Genomic DNA, 14,282 nt, shown 5'->3' on the forward strand with positions numbered 1-14,282 from the left:
ATGTCCTGACATATATTTTCATTCCATGATTAGACATTTAAACTGTATTTATTCATGATTTATTTTGTAACATCTAAATAATTTAACTAATTTCCAGTCCTTATAGTCTCCATTTATTTGGTTGTCAAGTGCAGGTTCCTTACTTCTGATGATAACTGAAGCGTCTTGGTGAGAGCTGCTCAGTGATTGACTCAGCAACAAGACAGCACAGAGAACAGCACACACCTTCATCGCAGCTTCGCCTAGAGCAAACAACAACAACAAAAAAGAAAAAAGAAAAGAAAGAAAGACATCCAATTCCATTAGAAACTGTGCTATAGAGTTATAGAGTCCAGATCGCGTTCATGAATCCGAAATTGTAATTTCCTTTTATCAGCAGTCAGAGTAGACAGATATTATTGTGTGCAACAAAAAGCAGATTCATGAGGCTGCTGTTTTTGTCATTTCAGTTAACTATGATTTACAGTGGCCTCAATATGAACTGCATGTTTTAAAAAAGTGTAAGGATCAGGATAGAAACATGCACATCATGTCTGGATTTTGAAACAAGGTTTTAAAAAAAAATCACAATGATGCCTACGCACACATTTCTCTTTATCTCAGCAGATGGAATTGGTAGTCGTATTGCTTCCACTGGCTCCGACAAACGCATCGTAAGATTGAATTAAACAAACATGTGTACTTACTTCTGTGGTCAAAAAATGATTGTAGGATGGTTGAGTTGCAGAAGCAAACTTCCCTGACTTCTCCACTACTTCCCAGAGCAGAGCAAATCCTTCTCTTCTTCTCCAATGCAATTACTGCTTGTGATGAGACAAGCAGAGGAGGAAAGCGTTGCCTCGGTTCTCACCTGCTCTATGAGGAGGATGCACCTCTGTTTATCAGTAGTTTCATCATCTCTTTATATTCCTGCTGGAGGGGTGGCATCGGGCTGTTACGCTGATGTCATCCACCTCCCAAGAAAAATGTATTGCTTTTGATCATGAGAATCACCTTTTGCATTTAGACTGACTGATTTCGTTCCAGTGCTGCAGCACACACACACTGTCGAGGTTGGAAACTCAACGCAGCTGCCAGTCGACTCTCATACAAACAATGAACCTGGAGGATATTTGTATTTTGAGGTCGATTGGATAATAAGAACCGACATGTAAGACTTAGTAACGGCCTCTATACGACTTTATAATAAGACAGCTTTAGTTTTCTAAATGAATAACAGCAAAATTAAAGATGAAATGCATATTATAGATGTAGAAATGTATGTTTTTAGTTGTTTTTTTCCCATTTGTATTTCCAAGTTAAAATACTGTGTATATTTGTTTAACAACATCCTGTGTTAGGGTCCTTAAAAGCTTTGCTCCAGCGCACACTAATGCAGTGTTTCCTATGGATTCAAGGGTCCAGCAGGACTGTCATGCCACTGTGATAAACAAGTGATCACCAGAAGATGTCAACATAGCATCAACAACAAAAGCCTGATTTGTTGAGGTTATGGTGAGCTAATGCTGCTGCAGGGGAAGAGACAAGAGCTCAGCAGTTGTACTGGAGAATGTGTATATACAATGAAAAAACACTTTAGCTTGTAAATAATTTAATTAGACTAATAGCACAAAATGTTTTGCAGAGTTGGCAATTGAAGTGGTAAATGCTGATCTCAAACTGAAGAAATAAAACAATTTAAAATCTGCAGATGATTTACTAATTGAAGGACAATCTGTCACTGCATATGATTAATATCATTGTCATCCTCACCAACCATTCTGTTACCTGTATGCAAACATCTCAAACTGTTTTGTGTCACCAATAGGCTACTTTATTTAACATTCATTCCTTCACTTCTCACCCCAACATCACTGAATTATCCTCAAAGAAACAAAATCACTTGATCATGGGGACAGAAAGAAAGATATGGTAGATTAACTCTCTTCTCTGTTATTCATTCAAATTTGTAAATTGCAACACATTCAATATGAAACTACTGATTATAGAAAAAGTACTCTCTCTTTAAGTCTCTAATGCAAATATACAGAAAAGCTGAAAATTCACAAATAGTATATGCTTATGCATCTCAATAAATTGGGATATCATGGAAAAGTTCCCTTATTTCAGTAATTCAATTCAAACAGTAAAACCCATATATTATATAGATTCATTACAAACAGACTTAAAATGTCTTTATTTCTTTTAATTGTAATTCGTATGTCTTACATTTAACGAAATGCCCAAATACAGAATTAGAATAAGTTCACTATTGTAACCTAATGGTGTCACTCTAATCAGTTAATTATCTCAAAACACCTACAACAGGGCAGGCTACACTGTCATGGGGAAGACTGCTGACCTCCATGATATTCTAATTTACTGAGATGCACCTGTATTAACATATCAAAGACCATTCTGTGCCTTATTGTCTTGATTCAGCAGAATTTAGGTAAACAGGAAGCATTACATCATCTATGCCTGAACCGTTTGACGACCAGGGTGTCCAAGTATATTCCTCTCTATCTACATTCTGTCTTGATTTTATGTTCATATATTACAGCTAATATATCATAAAGTAACCAGTTAAACTTGATATATATAACAGAGTTGCAATTTCATGTAAAATCACAGTGTTAATTAAATCAGAAACCCTGAGAGGCAAGTTCATCACTGACTTATATGATATTTACCATGTGTTTAGAATGCATGGAAATAAGGAAAAAGACCTGCAAACATGAATGATTTCAGTGACCGAGTTGTGGTGAACTTCAGCCTCTTGTGGCCACTTTTTCCACTTATTTCAGCAGTTTTCTGAGGTGAAAAAATATAAATAAATAAAAAATAGAATGCACCTATTTTAGCAGGTGAAAAAGAACCTTGCCTGTTGGGGTTTCTGTAAATTAAACATCATTAAGCAGCAAAAATGTGTTTTACAAAATCAAAAAAAAATTAAATATAAAATATCTGAAGCCGATTGGCTGTTTGTTATGTGCTTTTTTGGACTGGCTAGCTACCACTACCACGTTACATAAATCTGTTTTTCATTTGACTGATTAGTTTTGGTTTGTATCCTATGAACTCTGGAATAAATAGACAATATCAGATTATTCTGGAAAATGTAAATGTGTTTGCACACGAGGTGTATGCAACATAAATCAGTTTAAATTAATGTAGAAATCATATGACGCACATCTAGCACTGTTAGTGCATACCATGTTTAACTATATACTATAAATATGGTAAAAATAACATCAAAGGAGATTTTTTAAAAATAAAACTTGATAAGATTCTGCTCCAGCTGTCAGTCTAAAACATGAAAATAACAACTTAAACCTAACAAGACGTGAATTCATTCAGCTGGAATCGAGTTCATTACAAAGTAGTGAATGTGGTCACTAGAACAACTGCTCAGTCATATGATGGACAGCCTCCTCTTCACCAGCCCTGCGTCATTACTGGTTTCTGCAAGGAGAGAGAGAAACACACAATGATTGGCTGTTTGGTTTATAATTAGTTATTCAACCACTTCATTATTTGATCAGATTAATTGATTGATTGTTAGCCAGGAAGTCATTATAACAGATAATGACTGTGCAAAACTACATGTGAGATTGTGAGTGATTATGCGGGCTGCAGAGGAGAAAAGAACAGGAGACTGCAAACACATTTAAAAGCACATTAAAAGTTTAAATAAGCACATTTTAACATCTTCTGTCCTTTGTTACATTTAGAAATATCACAGCTGTGAAGATCATTGCATGAACTGTGAGCACCAAACCATCAATAACAATCAAAGGAAACTGACAGTTCTCATAAACCAGTGCATGGTTGTGTCAGTGCTGGACACTGAACCACAGGCTGACTCCCAGAATGATCAGAGTCGAGGATCTGTAAAAGTTATTATCAAGTGTTATATAAAAAGAAAGTCTCACTCAGAGCTGAGGAGAGATCTTGTCTTTTCTCTTGAGGTCTTGGCGGTCAGAGCGGCGACAGGCCTCAAGCCACATGTGTGCAATACAAGCACAGGTGTTTTCAATTGGCATCGGTAGCAAACAAATGAGTGTATTTAAGATCAGATTAAACAAAACAGTCATATACTTATCTATCTAATTTCCCCCAAGAAGTTCAGCCTGAGACTGGTTTCAGTTCTCTTGGCAGGATCCATGCACTGGTTTGTTTAGGCAAATAAAAGACCCAAAGATTGACATTAATACTGTAGCGCTTGAAAAAAAAAATCATGATTAATAAAAAGGCTCAGAAATCGACTCTTACCTTCCACATGTACAGAAAATGAAATAAAATGTATTAGATTCAAGAAGCACTGCGTGTTGGGCATACATCCTCAGTTATGCAAGAATTTAAAAATAATCATTAAACAGGACGAAGCAGCAGTCAAAACAGAGGCGATTATGTCTAACTATCACAATCCTGATTGGAAACCAGCCACTGGATGATCTGGCAGCAGAAGCAAGCCCATGAATTATTTTGACATGAAGAGTTCATTTCCAATATTAGATTCAATTGGAGGAAACTATTTTTTTCTTTATTGAGGCAAAATGGAGCTGAAACCATCTCTAATGCTTTGTAATTAAAAGTTCAAAATGAAGTGGACAAAGCAGAAGTTGTAACAGATCATGTGCTGGACTGTTTCTTGGCCAGGAGCAGGCACATCCATTGTGAGCTTTAGCTGCTGGTCAGCAGATTATTTCATTGACCTTAAAGGGATAGTTCAACATTTTGACAAATTGGCCCATTGCCATAATCCCTACTGTATAGTCATAGCAGTAGGTTCGTTACCTTAAATTGTCGGTGCAGGCTATTTTCAGAATGGCAGAGCCGAGCCAAGAGCTGCTCGGCTCCGCCGTTCTAAAAATAGCTTGCACCGACAATTAAAGCTAACAAACCCACTCCTAGAACTATAGGGATTATGGCAATGGGCCAAAATGTTGAACTATCCCTTTAAATTAGAGTTGGTCTTTATTCCAAGCTAGAGCTGGATTTAATGCAACCAGTTGACGGTCAGTACCTCAGTGTGCTGACTGTGATTACAGCTGGTGATATAACTACTTAAATGTTGTCTGAATTCTACCAACCAATCAAAACATGGCAAAACATGAGAAGCCAATCACAGTCCCTTGCTCATGAGGGCTCTCCGTCTCATGCTGTGGCCCTCATGTGTATTTTATTTTTAAAGGTGCTATACGTATGTTTTTAAAGCCAAGGCTCAGCATCAAACTTCAGTCCTTTACTGCAAGAGCTGAAAAGTAACACCAGTATCAGTACCAATACCCACAAAGAACCATGTTTGATGCCAGAGAAAACTAGTATATAGCACCTTTGGTGAGGTACATATAAACTCCACTGTAGCTTTACCTCAGAGCCCACACATGTATTTCTGCAGGTACAGTGTAGTCCCAAAACAAGCATTAATCCAGCTTTAGCCACTAACCATAGGCATCATTTAACTTTTTTGTTGTTGTTTTGGCTGTGTCATGTGATTTTGGAAGTGAACTCTTCACTGCACCCAGCACCACAGAGCGGAGTCATACCGCACAGGTTGCCCTGGTCTTGGGCGTGGCCACTGGGTTCCTCTGCGTCAGAGAGCCCCTGTAGAGGGAGTTCCTCACAAATCTGTCCACCTGGTCTGGAGACAAACAGCAGCTACATTGTCCATCCATATTCTACTGGATATGGATCTACCTGGTCTCTTTGGAATCTATAAACTCTGCAAGGTTATTAGAAAAGTATTGGCAGGAAAGTGAACTAGAAACACTCCTCTCTTAGTCAGTCAGTAGTGGTCAGGAACAAGTTACAGTGACATTTGGCAAATTTCCCACCTGAGCTTCTCTGTGGATAAAAAAAACTACTAATACTTACGTGCAGCCTAAAAATATTCTACCATTTATAGAACAGAGCGTATGCTATCCAGCTGGGGAAATTAAAACCACAGTACAATAGGACACAGTGTCCATCGATTCATTGGTTGGATCATGATCTTATAGTTTAACAAGGTTAAGATGTTTTGAGGCAGTTGTGAGGCCCTGGGGATCGAGCTCAAGGGCAGTTTAGTTGTGTTGGTTCTTACTTGTGGGAAAGTTGTTGGAAAGTCTTCTTGCTTGGATCGGGATTGCAGACTGGAGGACAACAAGATAGGAGACAAAAAAGAAAGATTGTGAGAATGTGGGAAAGTATGCTGGATTTTTGGCACCTTGGAGAGCACTAACATTTATCAGAGACAGACCTGATGCAGATAGAAACGAGGATTCTTATTGGTTGATTTGAGTCTAAGAGGGAGGGACCACAGCGCTGGGAATCAACCAGTAGGATTAAATCTGGATTTAGAGTAGCTCTGCATCTACTTATATTAACTCTACTGAGGGAAACATATTTTATATGAGCAAATTTTAATACAATAAGTGAAATAAAATAAATGACTGAATGTTCACCTTCCTCCTTTTATCCACAGGCATGCCAGCAGCATTCAGAGCAGCAATCCTGTTCTCTATGTAAGAGACCTTCAGATAAAAAAGAGAGAATGTTTTTTAATCCTCTAGACAAACTCAATTTACCAGTGAACTCAGCGTTTGCTCCTTCCTCACCTCGCTCTGGGCGTTCTGGACGTTGGCCGCTGCCTGAGCTACCTGGTCCTCCAGCTCCACGAGTAAAGCTGTTGAGCTTCTGAAACTGGTCTTGGATCCCTCTTCCAGGGGGTGCCACTTCCTCTCCGCAGTTTCTGTGGTGTCGTACGTCTGCAGGAGAAATGTAATGTCTGGTGGATGTGTCTGGTTACAGCCGTGGTGCTTGTTCAGTTGGCGTCAGTGCAGGTTGGGTGGAACCATTGTTATTATTGATGCCAGTTTGTGTTAATTACCGGTAAGTGATGACTGCAGTCATAGAAATGTGGTCAAACATGGGTATTAAGGACTTTCAAATCAAATTGAATGTATAATAGACATATTATGTTTCATTTCATCACTGACGTATTTTAAGTGTCAGTACATGAAATAGTATTAGTTTTCCTTAACACTTTCTGTGTGGCCATATTGATTAATATGAATATGCACAACTGGAACTTAAATGTGTCATGTGTTAAATTCACGCTCTGTTTTTCCAGAGTTTCTCTTTGGGTCATTTTGTGCCTTTTTTTTCTAATCTGAGACTCTCTTTATCAGAATAACAACAGCTGTGGTCATTTTTTCAAATATATAAAAACAATCCTTGTTGTTTTACAACAACTGACATGGTGCCTATACTGTATGTACCACCCTTAAGATGTAAAAGCTGAAGTACATCATAGACTTTGAGCTTTGTCTTAAAAATGCAGAAATTAAAGTAGTCTAGTTGTTCACTGAAGTGACTGAAAAATGTATTACTATCATTTAAAACTTAAATTATCATAAAAACCCCACCAACCCTGGTTAAACTTGCCTTGAAGTGCTTAATGTTTATTTGAACAGTGAGACTTAATCTGCTATAGACTGTGTTTCCTGCTTTGTGGAGTTGTTATTCATGGTTTATTGTCCCAAGTGAAGCAGAAAACTGGTTGGTTTGATAATAAGAAAAACAGAAAGCAGGAGCTGCTGGGGAACCAGAGGTTTGTATCGTAACAGCTGATCTTTTGACTCGTCACACTGAAAGAGGAAACACTCTGTGTCCTGCGATTGGTTTCACCTGAACATTATTAGGTTATCCCCTCAGAGATGTAGGTTTCCTGTTATGTAATACTTTAAACCCTTGAGAGACGGCAAACAGGCCTGCAGCACAGTGGCGGTGACACTGCCAGAAATCATGACTCATCAAGACGCTGTAGCTTTTAGGGGAGAAAGAAATGCCAGTGAAAACAGTTCAGGCACCTCAGCACAGCATCTATAAGGAAGTTTAATTTTCTAATGCATTCTCTGTTTCAGAAAATTCGGGTGTGACGGATAATATAAAAGAAAAATAAACGCCAAGGCTGAGTGACTTGATTTATGGCTGCAGTATGTGCTTGAACTGGATTCCAGCGGAGGTGGTATGAAATTTCATGAGCCAGGCTGTTTTTTTTGTTGAAGCACAGAGTGTGCAGCAAGCCAGATGTGCAGTGTGTATGTTACTGATGAACTTTATGGCATTAGACAAAAAAAATGAGTCAATGATCTGTGCTCATGTGATTCTGCCATAGATATCTCTACCTTCTGGGGTTCAGTCTGCTGAGGCTGCTCCTCCAGTCTGGAGATCACCAGACTGGCTCTGGATGTGGATCTGGTGGGCAGCCTGGAGGGCTTGACGTCCCCCTCCGGGCTCCTCCATGTTGTGAGCTCTTGTGAGGAATGTGGCCTGTCAGGCTCGGGCTCGGGCTCGTCCTCATCGGAGGTGAGGCTGTGGTCACTGATGTTGTCGGTCATTTCGTGCAGCTTCTGCCTGAGCTGCTGCTCCTCCAGGTCCACGTCCTCCCACTGAGGAAGAGGAGAGCTGCTGCTTGGAGACGCCTGCATGGTGGGTAGGAGCAGAGTGGAAATAAAATGTTTTAGGAAAATGCCATTAGGGAAAGTTTATACTTAGTTTAAACCTTTAATGACTTGACTGTCAATCTGATGGGAATCATTAGATTGATCACGAATTAACTGCTTGACATAAAGCAGATGGTACTGCACATCAGTGCTTATTGCGTTTTGTGGGTATCCTTACAGACATGGGATCTGTTTAGACTGACCAAACTGGAAGATAATACAAATTGATTTAAGATGAGAGACTGAGAAAGAAATAACACCAGTCAATCAAACATTGCTCTCATGTTAGTCAGAATAGCCACTATTTATCAAATAAGCTTAAGTTCTGTGTTTGTTTACAGTTCACTGATTTTGTGGCTTGGCTGGATCCCTGATGATACTGGTGTGGATTTCAGGACTCATTATCTCAATAACAAACAGTTACCAACCCCATATAAGGCATCGCTGCTGAATATGAGTCACTGTGTCCTCTCCTCATTATCAGAAAACAGTGAGCTACATGTAAAATACCTCAGAGAGATCTCTACACAAACTTAACAAATGGACACACAGGTCAAAGTGTTGACCACTGTCTAACTGAACAGGACAGGGTTGGTACTTAAAGACATATGATTTTTTTTCAGACCACTTGGTGGCAGTGTAACAAACTGTAACACACTGACACACTGTACTATCACCACAAAAAGCAGCAGTTGCCATCCACATGACACATGACAGCACTGTCAGTCATTCAGAGTTATGGTATCTGGCTTTGTATCTGCTGAATGCTCACATAGCATGTGGGTTCCTATTCATACACTGCTGTTTAGAGGAATACTAGCTGCCACATCAAGTTGAAGTGAGGTTGGTGTTCATCCAACAGCTGGGTGTTATTAAAACCAGATAAACAAAACATGAAGAAAACGTGATGGAAACAGATCTTCTTAATGTGTCATGTTTTAATTTAAGCAGGTGGACTGATGTTTCATCTGGACTATTTCAGGTTTCTTCAGTGCGCTGGGAGCTTCGGTGAATATTCAGGTCACTTGCTTCATGCATGTTATTTGAATACAGACTGGGTCCAGACTAAACCCAAAACAATGAGCTGAGAGATGCATAAAATCATTTGACGACAATAATTCAGCATATGAACAGAATCTTCCGGTATGTACCCATATGTCAGTTTCTACTTCTCATTGATCTCATCAGGTCAAACCAACAAGCTGGGAACCAGTCACAGCTCTGTTTTCATTGGCTGTTTAACATGATTGGTTTAAAACTTAATTCTCTTCCTTATGAAAACCCTATAGCTTCTGCAACACCTGCTGCTCCACAGTTTGACTGTACGGTGGTGTTTTATGTATTTACCGGTTCATGTGAGGTCACTTTATGTTCCATGCGGTTAAGGAAGGTCTCGATGGCTGACATGCGTCTGTTCAGGTCAGTGATCTGAAGGAAGACAAAGAAAGTCAGTGACAGTAGCAGTCAGGTGATGAAAGAGAGAGACGTCCCTTAGCTTATAGCAACATTTTAGGGAATATACAATCAATAGTCAAAGGTATAATATGTAGGAATTCCCCCCATCTAGCGGTACGGTTGCATATCGGAACGTATTCTTGATGTTGCATTCACGTGAAATCGGGCAGACGTCAGACAGACAACAGACGCTGCATGTAACAGGATAAACAAGTGGTCCGCCAGCATGAGGCAAAACAATACAGGCGTGACAATATGTTGTCATGGTGATGTTGTATTGTTTACCTGACCCACGTTTTACCGTCTTTATCTCATCGAGTAAAATGGCATCCGGTTGGTTTGCCGACGGCCGTCTGTCTGATTGCACCTGAATGCAACATGAGTGCCTCCGTCCTTCCTCACACTACACAGTGATGACAGTTTTAACAGGCGCTACCTGGAAAACTCATTCTAAGGAACGAGAAAGCTTTCATTTGTATGCGGGTGTGATTCGACTTCAGTGAAATACGTATTTATGAAAGCAATATTTGATTTTTGCTAATAAAAAGCCAAATAAGTTACATACTGGGGCTTTAACGTATTAAAAGAAGACTTCAAGGTTCAATAGTTAAACTTCAATAGTTTATGACACAGTGGGGCTCTGAGTTATGATGACATATCATATGATTTTAATTAAACTCATACTGGACAAATTAAAAGACAATATACCACAGGAATAATACATCTCTTGAATAGTCTGTGCCCATGCTGCACTTCCAGTGCACTCATCAGAGTTTTAGCTCTCAGCTAAATCCCCTCATCTCCTCCTCTAAACACTGGAAAGGTTCCTTTGTGTAAAATGACAACAGTCTGTTAGTTTGAGAAAAGAGAGGAAAAATGAAACTATACAGGTTTTCTTCCTGAACATGTGAAATAAATGAAATGTTCCCTTGGACGATGGTCTATAATGCAATAATACTATTTTTTTCCCCCCAAATGGACTTCCTGAGGGCAGGAAGAGTCATATTCAAGCCAGGAAGTCATGCAGACAGTCATCTGACCCATCTTTGATGTGAAAAGCGCTTTCTTGACCTGAGACAACGGTTCCTCTCAGAATACGTTCAGATCCAACCTTCCAAACCGGCCAATTTGGACGATTCCCAGACCCTGACCTAATTCCTGCATGAACACACAGTTTTGGTCGTTCCACATGATAAATTCCTGCATTTATTTTTTCTCTGAGCTGGTCTCGCTGTTTTGGTGGACGTCGCTCAGTTGGAAAATATGAAGTAACATATTATCATTAACCAATCAGACTTCGCCAAATTAAATAAAGCCAATTTGATAACGTCTGTGGGGCGTTTTGTTTATATTTCCAGGCCAATCAAATCAAGTCTGATAAACCCACACCCGCACAGTTCACCTCCTAAAAAATAATCGGACTATTTTCTATTGTTTTAATTTTTATTGACTATTTTCAGTGGTTTTTTTTAGGGGCTATTTGTACATTTACTTCTACTGCATAACATTGTGTCTTACCAGGATTGGGCGGTAGTTATTGTTCTGACACTCGCCAACATTGCATTTACAAGACATGAGGTTAAGATTACATCCTCTGAGCAGTGGGTCGCCTTTAGGGCAGCTTGGAGGCTACAGTGAGTCGCTTTCAGAAAGTGATGAGATGGGTCAGAGTTAGCAGGTTAGCATGCTAACTTAAGTAGAAGAAAATATGTGCTAAATTGATCATGAACTTTCAACAGTTTTTCTCAAAATGGTAAATAAACTGTTGAAGCTAACAATGACTATGGAGTATTAGCAAAGCTTACAAGTAGCTAGCTTACAAGTTAAAACACTTTTTGTAAAAGCAATGAGTCACTCCAATGGGTTCAAAAGCTTAACCAGGTCATCAGTTATGACCAAAGTGTATGATTGCGTGTGCCTTGTGCCTTGTATGGAACTGTTCACATTTGTTATGTCTCTCTGCCTTCACCCTGTAATTTATCATTTGCCTGTGTATTAAACCTGTAAACACACTCTAACTTTGCCCTACACAGTTTTTCATGTGCCACGGCCTTGTCCAGAGTCTGTGCTTGTTGACTCATCCTGATGTCTTGTTCCACAAACATAATCAAATCGCACACGTCACTGGACTTTCAAGTTAAATTGCTGGCTCCGGTGTTGTCCAAATCAGCATCAGACGAACAGAGCGCGGACAGCACACGTGTGCAGGATGAGTGCCTGCTGTCTGAGTAAGCTGTGGACTTGTAGCCAATGAGAAATGTCACAGTTGATTTTCATGTCTGACAGGCACATGTCTAGGCCGAGTGTCCAGTTTCGTCTCCCCAGTGTGACAAACTTGCCATGACACGAGAGACCGAGGTTGGAAATCAGCAGCACACATCTGGGTGGGTCCGATAACACCGGCCCACCCACCCACAGAGCTTAATCACATGCTGTGTTTCCATATTTCCTATCTTTAATAACAACAAAGGACATCTTGATTCGTATAATCCGATTTACACTTCACTTGATAAACATGAACTTCTGATGAGAATCAGCTCAGAGACACGAAGTCCAAACCAGGGGACATGAGAGGACATATGTTGACTTATTAATTTCTGCTCAAACTCAATGGTAAACAAAGTTTGTTTATCTGCTTCTCGTGAACAGATCAGTAACAGTTGGTCTGATCCTTTCCAAGGACTGAGTTGTTTGCCAACACATAAATAGACACTGATGTAATGTATTTAACCTTCCTCTGATGTAGCAGCTGTCCCCCCTACATCACTCACTCAGTGACGTGTCAGTCTGAGTGTGTGTCCCTGTGTGTGTTGTGTGTGTGTTACAGTGATCTGCTAGTATGGCCTGGAATATCAGAAGTAAAATCACTGTTTTCCAGAAATGTGACGCCAAACCACAATTTATTGTTGCACAGATCATGTTATGATGCTAGATTTTGTGCCAAACTATTCTTCTTTTATGAAACCCAAACAAGGCGAGACCAAGTTCATGTTTATGGTTATGAACTCTTTATGGGCTCGTATAAATGAAGGGAAATCTTTCCATCAGGCCTCAGTGCAGTTAGTTCAGGGCTAACCTGTAATCAAACTTTAATCCTTGTCCTGTGTCTTCCTCCACTCCACTATCTTTGAAAGCAAATATTGTTTAAAAATATGATAGTAAATCAAAAATGTTACGTTCCATTTGTCCCATGAGATAAAAGACTGAATTCTGTTAACTGTGGCAAATCCTGAGCATTAAACTTTCATTTGCTATCATTAAAAGTCATATGGGTTGCATATAGTATGTCACTAATGTTGATTAATATGAGACATCTGAGAGCAGTGGGGATTGATTAGGTAAAGACATTGAACCTTATAAAATATACTGTAAGTGTCACATTTTAATTGTCTAATGTGTCCAAGTGTTAATACTGGTGGTATGCATGCGCAAATATATAACAAAGACTTTTCCCACAATAAACAAAACCATAAAAAGCATCCAAATCATACCCATGTGCCCCACAGCAGCTCGCAAGTGAATGTAATGCACTGAGGATTAATTAGAGACATGAATATGAAGCATATAAAGACCTCTGGCTGGGGGTTCGCTGAGTTCAGGGTCTCCTGACACGTGTGGCTGTAGAGGCCTGGGTGGGACTGGTAGAGTGGGTAGGGCTGGAAGTGGTCATGTTCCTCCTCAGAGTCGTCAGGGCCAGGCAGGTAGCTGCTGCTGCGCCGGGGCCCCCCCACACCACCACTGCCACATGAGGAGTAGCTGAGCTGGGAGACGGAGCGAGACGTGACAGTTCGGGTGTCTGAATATGCAAGGTCGTCTAGAAAAGAAAAAAAAGACAGGGTTTTTGAAGGTTAGGGGTCATAGCATAACTAAACCTAATGGTTGCCAATCGAAAACTTCAACAGAATCTTCAGGAGATTTGCACTCATTCCTGTACAACACTGTACAGTCATTTATTAGGGCTACGGGCCATCGCACCGGGCACTGGTCCCAACAGCTATGAAATAGCTGCAGGGACCAGTGCCCGGGTGTTTTGAAATTATATATCAAAACGTGCGTCTTGATTGGGATCGGTATGCTATTACTTTTCAGTCTACGAAAAACTGCGCAAAATTTTGCATTGAAGTCAATGGGACGGGCGAAAAAGACCAATCATTGGAGTTTAACAAACGTCTACTGCTCAGGCATACTTTCACCTAGAGACTCCATTTAAAATTTAAACAGTAGACACAAGTCTTGTGTATTGTCGTATTACTCCACGTTTTGATAGGTCATATAGTTTTTGATCAATCCCTGTTCAATGACCATGATCATTTTTGGAGAAATTATGAGATTATAATGGTTGTGTATTGCACGGAA

General features: G+C 39.8%; 1 protein-coding gene across 1 annotated transcript in view; it reads right to left on the reverse strand.

Moving 5' to 3' along the window:
- Positions 1–3,344: 3,344 nt before the first annotated feature.
- Positions 3,345–14,282, reverse strand: part of mlphb (melanophilin b) — a 40,344-nt gene continuing 29,406 nt past the window's right edge. The window contains exons 8-15 of the mRNA XM_085765423.1: positions 13,499–13,740; positions 9,819–9,899; positions 8,154–8,450; positions 6,582–6,731; positions 6,429–6,497; positions 6,068–6,116; positions 5,532–5,626; positions 3,345–3,444 (exon numbers count right to left, since the gene is read on the reverse strand). Coding sequence (XP_085621549.1) covers positions 3,418–3,444; positions 5,532–5,626; positions 6,068–6,116; positions 6,429–6,497; positions 6,582–6,731; positions 8,154–8,450; positions 9,819–9,899; positions 13,499–13,740 — 1,010 coding nt within the window. The 3' untranslated portion in view covers positions 3,345–3,417. The remainder of the gene's footprint in view (positions 3,445–5,531; positions 5,627–6,067; positions 6,117–6,428; positions 6,498–6,581; positions 6,732–8,153; positions 8,451–9,818; positions 9,900–13,498; positions 13,741–14,282) is intronic.

This window comes from Trachurus japonicus, chromosome 21 (assembly GCF_045865225.1).
Source record: "Trachurus japonicus isolate A0001 chromosome 21, Traja_1.0".
Classification (NCBI taxonomy): domain Eukaryota; kingdom Metazoa; phylum Chordata; class Actinopteri; order Carangiformes; family Carangidae; genus Trachurus; species Trachurus japonicus.